At 39.3% G+C, this 14,985-nt stretch overlaps 2 protein-coding genes across 6 annotated transcripts in view; one reads left to right on the forward strand and one right to left on the reverse strand.

Annotated features, from left to right (window-relative positions):
• On the reverse strand, positions 1 to 5,908 carry CEP19 (centrosomal protein 19). Of its 5 annotated transcripts, none has more exons than XM_027537410.1 (3): positions 5,580 to 5,908; positions 2,059 to 2,255; positions 1 to 1,353 (listed from the first exon to the last, which is right to left on the reverse strand). In XM_027537410.1, exons 2-3 carry the CDS (start codon positions 2,186 to 2,188, stop codon positions 992 to 994), a joined length of 492 nt encoding a protein of 163 aa, XP_027393211.1. In that variant the 5' UTR covers positions 2,189 to 2,255; positions 5,580 to 5,908; the 3' UTR covers positions 1 to 991. The 5 variants fall into 5 exon arrangements, with proteins under 5 accessions (XP_027393211.1, XP_027393183.1, XP_027393220.1 ...); XM_027537382.1 differs by having other exon boundaries at positions 2,059 to 2,258; XM_027537419.1 differs by having other exon boundaries at positions 5,469 to 5,908.
• Positions 5,584 to 14,985, forward strand: part of PIGX (phosphatidylinositol glycan anchor biosynthesis class X) — a 24,481-nt gene continuing 15,079 nt past the window's right edge. Inside the window, exons 1-3 of the mRNA XM_027550705.1 lie at positions 5,584 to 5,826; positions 5,884 to 6,076; positions 9,289 to 9,352. Of these exons, the coding sequence (XP_027406506.1) occupies positions 5,584 to 5,826; positions 5,884 to 6,076; positions 9,289 to 9,352 (500 nt within the window). The remainder of the gene's footprint in view (positions 5,827 to 5,883; positions 6,077 to 9,288; positions 9,353 to 14,985) is intronic.

Raw genomic sequence — 14,985 nt, forward strand, 5'->3', positions numbered from 1 at the left:
TAATTTTTACAACTTTATTTAATGAGTACTAATTTCCTTGCAGAAAACAGAGGATTTCTACCAATTAAATAATATTCTAATATGAAGAAAGATGTATCTATACATATATAACCGTGTACAACAAATATCTTCTCTTTGTAGATACAAACTCATGAATAGGCCTAAACTGGCAGTACTTATGTTCATTTATTATGGTATTATGGGTAGATTTCCTATTTTATGAAAAAACTTATTTATGAGAAGAGGTTCAGGTTTCAGAATGTCTTGAGTGTATATTTCCTGATACTAGGGCAGGGAGAGGGACCAGAATTCCCCTGCTGTCCATCAAATTATATCCATTTGCAGCTACAGAGCATTCGACAAGGGTTCTCCTCACAGAGTTAAATACATATAAAGATAATATATACAGGATAATCCTCTAGTAATCATCATGTCCTCCAATACTATCACATTATAATTTGCTTACTGTTCCTCAAATAAAATGTTCTAATTCCTATGTCTTTCCCAATCCCCCACAACATCCCTCTTTTTTTCTTCCCAATTTCTCTAATCAGGAATCCTACCTAAGCTTCTATCCAAATACTACCATCTCAAGGGCCAGCAAAATACCACTTTGCCACTGAAGGACAAAGTCCTTCCTGACTATTCTACCCTACAGTAATCTAGGTTCTGATCTTCTCGAGCCTTTATCAAGCATTTGGAACTAATCTTTTTGCTGCCTAATACCATTAAATTAGCTTTTCACAAGCTTTTGACTTATCTTCCAATTAGACTGTAAGCTCCTTAAAGGCAGATCCTTATATTTTGTTTTCCTATATTCCACACGCACCTACATAGTAGATGCTATACATATCCTGGTTTGGAAAAGTAACACTCAATCCAAATGTGACCTAATACGTACAGTGTTCTTTATAGATTTTTCTACAATCAATCTATGGTCTTGTGTAAATATGCATTTACTCAATAATTTTTTTTTTCCAGTTTTTGGTTATCAGAACTCTTCAGCTGACTCTGTGTCCCAGCCACAGGACTGTAGCTGTTCATCCTGTGGGAACTCCACTTCAATATCATAGACAAAATTTGGATCATCCTTCTTCTTCTGATTTTTCTCAAAAAGTTCATCCATGATGCTCTTCCTTTTGGCAAGTTCCTTGTCATCTAGTTTGTTCAGGTCTTCCTCAGGATCAATGGTTGTTTCCCGTTGAATCTGTTCCATTGTTTCTGCCAGACTCTGCCCCCACAAGTTACCTCGTAAAAAGCTGAATAACTTCTCTAGCTGCTTCAGGGATACCTGTTCCAGGTAACCCTTGTGTCGTGGATTATTCTTTAATTGTTCAGCAGCTCTACTGCAATCTAGGAGCAAGAAACAAAACTATTACACCACACACAACACCACAGACTACTGAGGGCCCTCAGATTACTGAAAGCATTACCTATCATTACAGTCAAGTAGCCAAGTGGCTTTTGGGAATGAATTAAGTTACAGACCTATTTCTTTACATCCAGCTTTGAGTGTGATGGGGGAAGGATCGATATATTTTTTATTTCTGTAACTTAAAATCACTTTGAGGAGATGTTAAGTATTTCCAACTGAAGAAAATGTCTGAGAAGAAAAAGTAGTATTACAGCTTTAGATATTAGAATTGGTACTAAGGAAATATCAAGACTACAAATTAAAAAACACATTTGGAGGAGGAGAAGGGAATTAATATTATTGTATAATGCTATCTCATTTAATCCACACTGCCCAGGGACGGAGGAGCCTGGTGGGCTGCCGTCTTTGGGGTTGCACAGAGTTGGCCATGACTGAAGCGACTTAGCAGCAGCAGCAGCAGCTGACCTGAAAGGATTATCAATTTCCTTTAACAGATTAGGTAATGGATGCTCACCAAGATTAAGTAATTTAGTCAAATTTACACACCCTCTCTGACAGTCATGACTTGAACCTTGGTCTGTCTAACTGAAGGCCATATCACTCCATTACATGAGACCCAAATCGTTCTTATAAACTGACTCAGATGACAGTTATGATAAGAGGCAAGATAAAACATAAGATACCTGAATACTTGGAAAAGTTTCGGACTGGCATGATGCGCTGGCGACTTTTCCCCTTAATTTCATTCTCGTAGATTAAGATAATAGCCGGAGGCTGGAACCTAATTCCACATTTTTTGGCAGTGCACATCATTCTCACATATACTTCACGGTAAATCAGAGGAAATCTGATGACAATGTGTTAGTCACATAATGACTTCCTGCTAAAGGGGAAAAAATGTTAAGTGCTGGGTAAATCACATCCCTCCCTGCTTTTCCTCCCGGGTAAATCTGGCTCTAGTCCAATTCTGGAGATACATGGTCAGTTCAAGCTCAGTATTTCAAGAGCTATCTTGAAAGTTCAGTTTGGCCCTGGGTTATCCTTAATCTGTAGAATCCCTGGTTCATTGAGGGATGTAGGCAGGTTCACACCTGAGCCTAAAATGCAGTTCAGTTTGGATCTCTTAGTGCACTGTACTTTTAACCAAAGACTGTAGGAACCCCTCCCTGACTCAGCCCAAGAATCAACTTACAGGATCTTTTTTTGTCTACCAATTAAACAAGTATGTACAAGCACCCTCAGTGCCAAGGTACTAAGAATTTTTAAACTCTTTTAAATACATTATGTCCTGACAGGTTCCCCAGACCAGACCTCCGCCTCCTGTACTCATTCTACTCATTGAGGTATTTTTTGTTTGTTTGGTTTTTCACTGCACTGGGTCTTCACTGCAGTGTCTGGGCCTCTCTTAGCTACAGTGCACAGGTATGTAGGCTCTTAAGTTCCCTGACCAGGGAGCAAACTTGTGTCTCCTGCGTTAGAAGGCAGATTCTTAACCACTGAACTGGGAGGGAAGTCCTTCATTGAGTTTCTTGCCTTTTTTTTCCCTCACTGAGTTTTTGGTAACTACTTATTTAATCACCTATCTTTTCCCCTTCTATTCTGTATGCTCCTTGAGGGCAGGAAACATGTCCAAAGTTCACCACACTATCCCCAACACAATATCTGGATTAGGTATTCCATTGTTTGATTCAGTGTATCCTGTACATTCTCTAAGTGTTGACAGTCTAGAAGTCTGATCAAGAAGTCAGACCTGATGCAGAATCAGCCTTCACATTTTCAAGGCAACAAAGCTTATACGGCTTTTATTTGTCTCACTACATGATGTTTTTTCAGTTACAAGAAAAAGTCATTTTAAAGGTTAATATTTTTCATTCCCTCTTCTCTGCTCTCAATGCAAAAATAATTATAGGGAATGCTTTAGATGTGACTATGGTATTCTCAGGAAGATTTGCAAATGTCAAAGAATCTAGAAGTAAAACAGCAAAGGGATGATACCTTCATAAATTCAGTTCTGCCAGAGAATCACAATAGAAACAGGACTACTTGATAGATTATTGTAGAGTTGGGAGGGGTGAGGAAGAAACTTACAAAATAATAATCATCCCTGATTGCTTCCAGTCTTTTTTGTAGGCATAGTTTTAATATGTTTTTATATTGATACATACTATTTCCTGCCTTTTAAATATTTTAAAAACTTATTTTGCTGAAAGTGAAGTTGCTCAGTCATGTCCAACTCTTTGCGACTCCATGGACTGTAGCCCAACAGGCTTCTCCATCCATAGGGTTTTCCATGCAAGAATACTGGAGTGGGTTGCCATTTCCTTCTCCAGGGGAATCTTCCCCACCCAGGGATCGAACCCAGGTCTCCACACTGCAGGCAGATGCTTTACCCTCTGAGCCACCAGAGTGGATTTACAATGGTGTGTTAATTTTTGCTATAAAGCAAAGTGACTAGTTATAAACATATATACATTCTTTTTTATATTTTTTTCCATTATGGTTTATCACAGGATATTGAATATAGTTCCTTGTGCTATACAGTAGGACCTTATTATCCATTCTATATATGACAGTTTGCATCTGCTAATCTCAAACTCCCAACCATCCCTCCCCCAAACCCCCTCCCTCTTCGCAGCCGCAAATTCGTTCTCTATGTCTATGATCTGTTTCTGTTTTGTAGATAAGTTCATTTGTGTCGTACTTTAGATTTCACATACACTGTATTATATGGTATTTGTCTTTCTATTTCTTACTTCACTTAGTATGATAATCTCTAGGTCCATCCATGTTGCTTCAAATGGCATTATTTCATTCTTTTCTATGTCCTGTCTTTTAAATTTAACAACCCATGTAATTTTGTCTTTAAATGCAAACTTAATGTCATTCTAAAATGCAAACTTATGTTATGACTGCAAATGTTTTGTTCTATGGATATACCATAATCTATATTATTCAGCTCTTACTGTTGGACTGAGAATTTTTATTCTTAGGAAATGGATCATATATAAAGAACAGCTTTGTCAAATTATTGTATTCTGTCTCTCATTTGATGCAGTGATCCCATCCCACCCCTTCTTTCTTCTTTTCCCTCTCCTCCTCCTTCTCCATCTCTTTCCTTTCCTTCTTTTTTTTTTTTTAAACAAATACTTCCCCCAGTTTGCCTCACTAAAATTTGATAGTAAACTTTCTAGAAGATCCTAGTGAGCACAATATAAATTCCACACACTCATGTGACTGTATTAATAAATAATGCATGTAAGTGATGCTCAATAATGAAGTTTTATGACTACACTCTTTTCTTTCTTTTTAAAATTAAACTTTTATTTTTACTAAAATATTGTTTGTATTCTGTTTAAAATGTAACATAATTTTATGAGGCTCATAATAAAGAACTGCTGTCCTCTCCTGGTCCCCTTTCCATAGGTAATCAGTTTCAAGTCTTTTAAATGTTTCTTCCAAAATCTATCTCTATATTTAACAGCATGCTTATATTGCTATATTGAAGTTTAGGTAGTATCCAGGTGGCAGTAGTGGTAAAGAACCTGCCTGCCGATGCCAAAGACACAGGAGACACGGGTTTGATCCCTGGGTCAGGAAGATCCCCTGGAGAAGGAAATGGCAACCCACTCCAGTATTCTTGCCTGGAGAATCCCATGGACAGAGGAACCTGACGGGCTACAGTCCATGGGATCGCAGAGTCGGACACGACTGAAGCGAATGAGCTCTGACATCTCTCGTCTTTAAGACATCCATCCTAGGGCCCTCCATTCTGCTCCAATCTGCACCTGATACTCTTCAGGTCTGCTTACATATTCAATTCATGAAGACAGACGACACATTTACCAAGTTTTTCTTCTAGACATTAATACTTTCCTCCCCAGGGATCAATGACTGGCATATCTTGCCAAGCATCGCCCACAGCATCTAAGAATGTACGGATTTTGCCATCAGGTAGACGATCCTCTCCCTATCCATGCCCCTCACTAGTGCAAGGCTGACTTTCTTATCCATAGAGAAGTACAGAAAATGCATCTTCTGCTGGTCAACGTCTAAAACCTGTCCACCAACCGTAGTGCACCTAGGAGCACTTAACTTTTAAGGCCAGGCAAAGCCTGGCGCTGCAGAAAAAGACGACAGCCACAGCTTCGCAGACGTGACTGTGGGGTGAATTCTCCGGCAGGAAGATACCTGCATCGGCAAATACCTGGATGGAGGAGAATGCCGGGAGCTCGGCTAGGCGGTTCCCAGGACAGCGTGCGGGGTTCAGTGTCAGACTCGGGGTCCACGGAGCTGTCTCAAACAGCCCCGGTGCACGTTACTGCGCTTGCGCCATTCCTTGCTCCGCCCCCAACCGTGAGGGCGAGGGGCGGGGCGACGAAGGGGCTGGACGACGGCCTATCGCTATCCCGGAACATTTAGGGGCGGGGAGCCGGGAAACTGCAGGATCGCAGGCGTGAGCGCAGCGAATCTTCCTTCCGGGTCCCAAACTCCGCGACAGTGCGCTCTAGGAGCAGTGTGAACCTTGTGCACGTTCCTCTGATCGCATTTTATCCCCGCGTGCTCTTCTGGGGCGCGCGTTCTCCGGCGTCCTGGCTGCCCCAGCGGTGGCCGTCAGGGCAGTGGCCTGGCTGCTTCTCTGGGAGGCGGCTGGGTTCACCTGCTCGCCAGCCACAACGTTCAACAACACCCACTTCGTCTCCGGTAAGGGGCGGAGCTGGGCCTCGGGAGTGGGGCGGGGTTAAGGTCTGAGAGGGTGGGGAGCACTCGAGGTTCCCGAGACCTCTCAGTTCGTCCCTTTGCAAACGTGCTTCTCGCGACCCTAGAACTGTAGGGTGAGTGAAAGTGAAGTGAAGTTGCTCAGTCGTGTCCGAGTCTTTGCGACCCCATGGACTATATCCCACCAGGCTCCTCCGTCCATGGGATTTCCAAGCAAGCATACTGGAGTGGGTTGCCATTTCCTTCTCCAGGGTATCGGGAATTCCCGACCCAGGGATAGAACCCAGGTTTCCCGCATTGTAGGCAGACGCTTTACCGTCTGAGCCACAGGGAAGTAGGGTGAGTAGCAGGAGGTAAAAAACGAAGGCTGCAAGTTCCTGGACCTCCCACCGCCCTCGCCTTCATTCTTTGTGACCAGTCCTGGTTCTCTGGAGAGGCAGGCTTTGTCTTTCTGAGGGACGTGCAGCACTATTACTAAAACGTTGTGAAGTACAGCCGTGAAGCATTTTGGGGTGCTCTTGGGATGCATGAAGCTTCTGACCACTGCGGGACCAACAGAGCCTAAGTGCCCTGTGAGGTGTGAGAACCCTAATCTAGAGTACCTACACTCGGGGAGCGTGGAAAGGGGAGGACGACTAATTTTGTTTTACAAACATGTTTGATAATAAACTGGATTGTGCTAGGGTTTCTTTATGACTCTGGGCTGGGCGAGCGAGTCGATTCACTTCTTTGTGCTCAAGTTCGTGGGCAGAAGTGCTGTGCTAGGTGCTGTGAATCCAGCCCTCGTGGAGCTTGCAATGTAGTAGGGGAGATGGGTAAGTGCAGTAGTAGTTACAATAAAGTGATAACGTTTGATAGGGAAAGAAAAGTCAGAACACACACACCAGGAAAACCAGTACGGAAGCTGTCTTTAAAACCAGCATATTAGACTAGTATCTGTCAATCAGTGTAGTTCTGCTTTTGTGTGTTTACGTATTAGGTTCTCAAATTTATTTGAAGAAGGAATTATTAGGCCCAAAATAATTTTCGAACAACTGGGCTTATTGATAACTAAAGACTTTACAGCAATTTGTAAAGGGGGTCAATTTCCAGAGCCAATTCAGGCCACAAAAACCAAGTAAAGTAAAATTTAAGAGTAAAAATCTTGAAAGTGAATTCAGATGCAACAAATTCATTTTGAAAATGGTACCTTTGCCTTAAAAATCATAAATAATCTAGTATTTGCTATACTGTTTGTAAATTAGCTTTTCTATCATCCCAAGATAAATGAAATTTACCATTTTCTAGTCTATACTCCATAGAATTTAAGCCTGTTAATCTGACCTTTTTTCTAATTTAATTTATAGGCAGATATAAACCCTTCCCCCACCTCTGTTAAAATTAAATATTGAAGAAATGTCTGAATTTTTACAAGAGATATTCTATAAGTTATTTGTTTGGGAAAGGATGAGATACTTCTCCAAAGTAATTAAGGATTTTGTTAAATAGCAAGAAGAACTGAAATACCTTAGACTTTAAAAGTCAGGCAAATCTTACTTCTAATCAGTGACTTACCTAGTTGTATGATGTAGACAGTTAGTATTTATGTCAGAGTTTACTCCTGTGTTGGAGAAGGAAATGGCACCCCACTCCAGTATTCTTGCCTGGAAAATCCCATGAACGGAGGAGCCTAGTAGGCTACAGTCCATGGGGTTGCAGAGTCGGACACGACTGAGCGACTTCACTTTCACTTTACTCCTGTAATGGAGAGGGAAATGGCAGCCCACTCCAGTGTTCTTGCCTGGAAAATCCCATGGACAGAGGAGCCTGGTGGGCTACAGTCCATGGGGTCACAGAGAGTCGGACATGACTGAGTGACTTCACTTTATTCCTGTGTACAAATGGCAGTAATTTTGCTGGCCTATTTCTCTAGATCATGAAAGTTAAAATACACCTGAAAACCCCAAGTAGAGAATCTGTCATATAAGTATTATTTAATAAATGTTATCTTTCATAGTTTCCCCCTTCCTTCCCTCTCCGGTATATTTCAAATGTTTCCTTTCCACTTCATTTTTTGGGGGTCTTCTCAGGAATACATCTAATGGAATTCACAACATACAATAGTGTATGGTTTTTCTGTGTTTGTTTTAATGTTCTCACACATTTCCAGCTTTGCAAAATGGAGTAAAATTCCATAGCAAGGTGCCTGGGCTGATTTGGTAATCATTAGTAGCTAATGGCACCCCACTCCAGTACTCTTGCCTGGAAAATCCCATGGATGGAGGAGCCTGGAAGGCTGCAGTCCATGGAGTCACTAGGAGTCGGACACGACTGATCGACTTCACTTTCACTTTTCACTTTCCTACATTGGAGAAGGAAATGGCAACCCACTCCAGTGTTCTTACCTGGAGAATCCCAGGGATGGGGGAGCCTGGTGGGCTGCCGTTTCTGGGGTCTCACAGCGTCGGACATGACTGAAGTGACTTAGCAACAGCAGTAGCTAAATTTTTAAATTTTATGAAACTGACACTGAGTAACAGTTTTAATGTGTAAGTTCTGCATGGAGTGAGATTAGTGAAATTTTGGGTTATTCTAAGTTTATAAAAGAACCCTTTGAACCTTTGAAAAGCCTCCAGTTTTTGTCTTTTCTTTAAACCTTCTCATTGTCTACACACTGCATAAATGTACCTTCTTTTTTCTACTTGTGGATGATAGAATATAGAAGTTGCCAATTTGTATCTGATACTCAGTTTCAGTGAGCTAGGATTAAAATTGAGTTTTCCTGGCTCTTTCGCCGTTCTGTTCTTTTTGATGTCCAGTGATCACCTGAATAAAGTAATATAAATAACAAACACTTACACAGAGTGGGTGCTCTGTGGTTGACCCTGTTCCAAGTGCTTCTACATATATTAAATTCTCATGACAACTAGCAATGAGAGAAACTGTCTTCTTCAACGTCAAACAGCTATTAAGTGACAGACTGTTGTTTGAAATTAGCCAATCTAACACCAAAGTCAAGGCTTTTAACCCCTATGCTACACTAGAAATAGATTTATATATAGCACAAATTGCTTAAGTTTTAAGGGTGTTTGTTTTGTTTTAGGTTGGTTAGATTTTCCAATCAATTAAAGTCTATTCAAATAATTATTTTCTAATTATTTAAATATTCTTTCATTGAGTGTTTATTTTATTTAAAAAAAGTCTTTTCATTCTTACAGGCATAAGGGCCACTTGTTCTGAAATTATTTTGAGACAAGAAGTTTTGAAAGATGGTTTCCACAGGTATGTTGCCCATTGACTTATATCAAAATACAATTTCATGTAATTTAAAACCAAAAATTGATAGCTGAAACTAAATGGATAAACTAAAAAAAAATCACTTGCATTCTTAGAGTTATAACTGACAGATAAGCAGTTCATAGTTTGAAACAATGATAAAATAACAGTGGAGAAGAGAAGGAGAAAACAAACATTTATTATTTACTGTACATATCTATTATTTATTTATATAGACAAGAGCTATATATACATATTCCATTTAATCTTCACAATGGTTGTAAGGTAGATGATACCTTTCTTGTATTTCAGATGAGGGAACTAGGGCTCAGGGACTTTAAGTAGAGTTTAGAGTGGTAGATCTCTGATGGAAATTTAGGACTATCATACTTCAAAGCCACAGTCTCATGTACAAAGATACCACCCTAAATCACTATTTCTGATTTACAAAACTTGGTTCCAAAGCCCAAACTATTTCCAAAATAGAAACTATTCTCAAAAATGAATATTGCCAATATTGAAGATATTTAAAAGACTGGTTAAAGTTGTGGAAGCTGTTCCATAAGCGATTCCCAAACTTTAAAGCCTCTCAAAGTGGTTACTTTGAAGTTATTGTCAGATATTTGATTTATAAATTCTGATATTTATTTTTAAAATCATTTATGATTTTTTAAATCATTTTATGATTTAAAATGATTTTTAAGTCATTTTATACATCACCTTAAACTAAAATACCTCACTCTCCTCACTCTTCAATTTTAGGCTGCATGTGAATGGCTAGGAGGTATAGTAGAAAGAACTTGGTTTTTCTGTTTGTTTGCTTGTTTTTAATTCAAATAAATTTGGACTAACAATGTAGCTCTATTATTTAGTATATGTGTACCCTTAGTCAAGTTACTTAAGTCTTTGTTACCTTACTGATGAAATTAGATAATGAAAGTATTTCCTTATTAGGGTTGTTAGGATTAGATCAGAGAATATGTGGCAAGTTCCTTAATGTAGTGCTTGTCACATAGCACTACAGGACAGGATAGAAATTGCTGGTCTCTGGGAACTGTATTCTGGCGGGGAGAATTATGTGTACTTATAGTCCATGGGGTCGCAAAGAGTCGGACATGACTGAGCGACTTTCACTTTCTATTTCTTTTATAGAGTTACTGGATAAGTGGATCAGAGGATACTATAGTTGTAGTGTATTTGATTTTCTACAAGTCTTTTGGTGAAATTTATGTGTTCTATTTGTGAGCAAAATGAAGAATGTGAACTGGAAGGTAATACAGGTGAATAACTTTGTAAAGATTAACTAATACATCCAACATGTTTTGGTTGGTTGATTGATTGAATGTCATCTTGGAGGGAGGTCTTGAAGATCTCTGTCTTTTAAAATATATGTTTTTTCTGATGATAAGATGTTGCACATTCACTGTTGTTCTGTCGCTAAGTTGTGTCCAGCTCTTTGCGACCCCATGGACTGCAGCATGCCAGGCTTCCCTGCCCTAACTATCTCCTGAGTTTGCTCAAACGCGTGTCCATTGAGTTGGTGATACCATCCAACTATCTCATTCTCTGCCGCCCCCCTCTCCTCCTGCCCTCAATCTTTCCCAGTAAAATATTGAAACAGCCCTTTCCTTTCAAAGGGGGAGAAAAGGAAAAAATTTAACTGTTTTAGTAACTATACATTTGCATACTTTTAAGCAGCTCTTTAAGTATTACAAATGAGTAATAAACATGGTTGGATGACATCACTAATTCAATGGACATGAGTTTGAGCAAACTCCAGAAGATAGTGAACAACAGGGAAGCCTGGAATGCTGTAGTTCATGGGGTTGCAAAGAGTCGGACACAGCTTAGCAACTGAACAACATGGAAACCACAATATATTACCCTACTTATAGCACAGCTGAAGATGGACTTTAAAATAAGTTTGAATGTTCGTAATTGTCAGTGTATTGACTATTATGTCCAGTGGGGGCAAAAGCTCCTTCTCTGCCACTAAACAACAAAACCTATGTAATGGCTAGCAGTGATTAAACAGAATCACAGACACCTGATTTATTTCAGTTTTGTTGATAAGCTCACATGTCTGGGGGACATGATTCATTAAATGCACTTATCATTTTTCATATTCCTAAAACAAGATGGGTTTACATTTGATTTTTCATTTGAAAAATAATAGGTCTGGCTATATAGTTTAGACGCTATTGATGTTCATTTTTTCCCCTTAAAGATACGGGACTATTTTCTTTTGAATAATTTGTTAAAATGTGGAACATACACTTTAAATATAGATACTAGGAAAAGTTACTGTTAGCATGAATACTGTGGCTAAGTATAAGTATCTTTAGACTCTCCTTCTAAATAAAGAATGTTTCTGGAGTGTTCCAGATCTTTTTCATAGAACTGTAGATTCTGATTCACTTTGGGTCCAGTCACTTGTCTATGTTTCTGGTGATGAGAAATGATTCCCCTTAATGTGCCAGTGAAATAGGTGAACACACAGCTCTCATTCTCTCTGTCTGTTTCTGAAATATTAGTAAGGGACACATACATTTATTAAAAATGAAGTTCAAGACACTTAAAATAATTCTGTATTAGAAACTTGACTCTATTATAAGTCATACTAAACTTGTTTAATGCTCCAATTCCCCTGCTAACATTTAGAAAGCAGAAGAATATTCTACCTAACCACTGACCCGTGGTTGACTGTAATGGGTTCAGTAAGGTCTGCTGCTCTTGCTCTGGCAGAATTTGGTCCTGGATTCTGTAGTTCATTCCTTGGCAACTTTTTAGCTATTACTGTGAATATTTTATTTACATTCATTGTTGTTTGAGATGATGTCTTCGTGAATACCTTGTTATTTGCACAGGACTGTGCTTCCTGGAAATCTCAGCCCATTTTTTCTAGATCGACCTACTTTCCTGGTAAAGTTATGACAGTGTTAGGACTCACTTCTCTCTGAAGTAATTTAACCTAGTTTTTTGTTCTTACAAAGGACCCCTCATTTGCAATCCCTGGTGGCTCAGACGGTAAAGCGTCTGCCTACAATTCGGGAGACCTGGGTTCAATCCCTGGGTCGGGAAGATCCCCTGGAGAAGGGAATGACAACCCACTCCAGTATTCTTGCCTCCCCTGCCCCAAAAAAGGGGCTTGAAGAAATATAAGTTGATTCCCTGGTGGCTCAGACGGTAAAGTGTCTACCCGCAATGAGGGAGACCCTGGTTCCATCCCTGGGTCGGGAAGATCCCCTGGAGAAGGAAATGACAACCCACTCCAGTACTCTTGCCTAGAAAATTCCATGGATGGAGGAGCCTGGTGGGCTACAGTCCATGGTGTCGCAAACAGTCGGACACAACTGAGCGACTTCACTTTACTTTACTTTTTATGCAACTAATGGCTGCCGGTACTCCCCTGTAGTAATTGTTGCTAGGCTGTGATAATCATTCTTGACCAATTGTATCCCATGTCCCACATTTCATGCAGCTTAGAAAAACAGCCTTAGTGGTACTCTCTTGAAAGTCATGAAGTTGGCCCTTCACAAAATGAAGCACCAGGCTTGATTTGCCAACAGCAGGCTCTCCCAGAAATACTAGTTTGAACTGGCATATTTTATTTCCAGTATTGATCCTTTGGGTTTTGATTAACCATGTTCATATTTGAAAGAAGTCCCTAATTTCAGTCTCTTACATCAATTTCCAAGTTGCAGGGTGTCAGTTTTTCTTTCTGGAGGTAAAGAAACCTGAGACCATACAAGCAGGTCTGTGGGACCAAGGCTACCTGGCAGCAGATCCCAGGCATAGTCTGAAGGACAAGAGAGGCTGAGGCTGTGGCTTGGAGGAGGCCGTAGCTCCTTCTCCTATTGAGTCCCAATTTAATGCCAAGTTGTTAAGAGACCATATTCTGCTTGATTTCAGTTCTTTAAAACTTTTAGAGACTTCTTTTAATGCTCAGCATATAGTTTTTCTTATGCACTTAGAATGTTCTATTACTATAATTGTCAGTTAGATCAACTAAATTGAAGGTTGTTCATGTTTTCTGTGTCTTTACTGATTTTCTCTCTACTTGTTCTATCCATTACTGAAAGAAGGGTATCAAAATCTTTTGCTGTAATTCTGAATTTGTCTGTTTATCCTTATAGTGCTACCCGTTTTTACTATGATGTAGAATACAGGAATCTTTGAAGCTCTGTTATTGGCTACAGACAGTTATATTTTATATATAAATTATTGTTATATTTTATTTTCTTGTTATATTTTCTTGATGATTGACCCTTTTATTTTTGTGTGGTATTCTTCTTTATCCATGGCAATATTCCTTGTCCTAAAGTCTTCTTTTTCAGTATTATTATAGCCACTCTCAGTTCAGTTCAGTCGCTCAATCGTGTCCGACTCTTTGCGACCCCATGAATCGCAGCAGGCCAGGCCTCCCTGTCCATCACCAACTCTCGGAGTTCACTCAGACTCACGTCCATCGAGTCAGTGATGCCATCCAGCCATCTCATCCTCTGTCATCCCCGTCTCCTCCTGCCCCCAATCCCTCCCAGCATCAGAGCCACTCTATAGTATTGTTATTAATATTTGCATACATTTTTCCATCCTTCTACTTTTATCTGTGTTTATATTTGCCATTTCTTGTAGACAGCATATAGTTAAGTGTTGCTATTTCATCCAATCTGTCAATCTCTATATTTTAACTGGAGTGATTAGACCATATACTTTTAATGTTAATATAGATTTGGTTGGTTTGGTTTAAATTTACTCATCTTGCTACTTCTTTTCTATATTTTTTTCTATTTGTACCATCTAATCTTTTTTCTTTTTTCTTGCCTTATTTTGGATAAATGGAATATTTTTAGATCATTCCATTTTATCTCCATTTTTGGCTTATTAACTATACCTCTCTCTTTTTAAAAAATTAGTTGCTTTAGGGTTTACAATTTTAACTTATCAGAGACTACCTTCAGATAATACTGTTTATACCATGAATAATGCATGAATCTTATAGCAGAATAGTTCATTTCTTTCTTCTCCCCTTTATGCTATTCTTGCCATACGTTAATTAACTTTATGCTTTTTTGCTTATGTTGTAAACCTGCCAAAATTGTTGTTACTTTTGCTCTGATCAGTCATATATTTTTTACACTATTATTTATTTTAATTGTGGTAAAATACCTGTAACATAAAATATGCTGTCCTAACCATTTTAAATTATACACTTTAGTGGCATTAAGGACATTCCCATTGTTGTGTTCCCATTATTACTAACTATCCACAGACCACTCTTCATCTTACAAAACTGAAATCTGTACCTCTTAACAGTAACTCCTCATCCCCATCCCCCAACCACCTGGCCTGGCAACCGCCATTCTACTTTCTATCTCAGTGGGATCTCTGCTGAACTCTTTGGTTTCTATCCTTTGGTTGGTGGAATGCAGTGTCTTTGTGAAATTTCAGAATTTCTTATCTTTCAGTTCCTTGGTAATTCTTTGTCCAGTCCTGTGGAGTTACGTATTACTCATGTTTATTTTAGTACTCAATAAAAATTCAAGGGGACTCCAATTCAGACTTCTAGAACTCATTGTACAAAGATACTTCCTCTCTGGAACGTAGTGCTGTGACTTCTAGCTGCTTAATCCTCCCTT

Source organism: Bos indicus x Bos taurus, chromosome 1, assembly GCF_003369695.1.
Source record: "Bos indicus x Bos taurus breed Angus x Brahman F1 hybrid chromosome 1, Bos_hybrid_MaternalHap_v2.0, whole genome shotgun sequence".
NCBI lineage: Eukaryota > Metazoa > Chordata > Mammalia > Artiodactyla > Bovidae > Bos > Bos indicus x Bos taurus.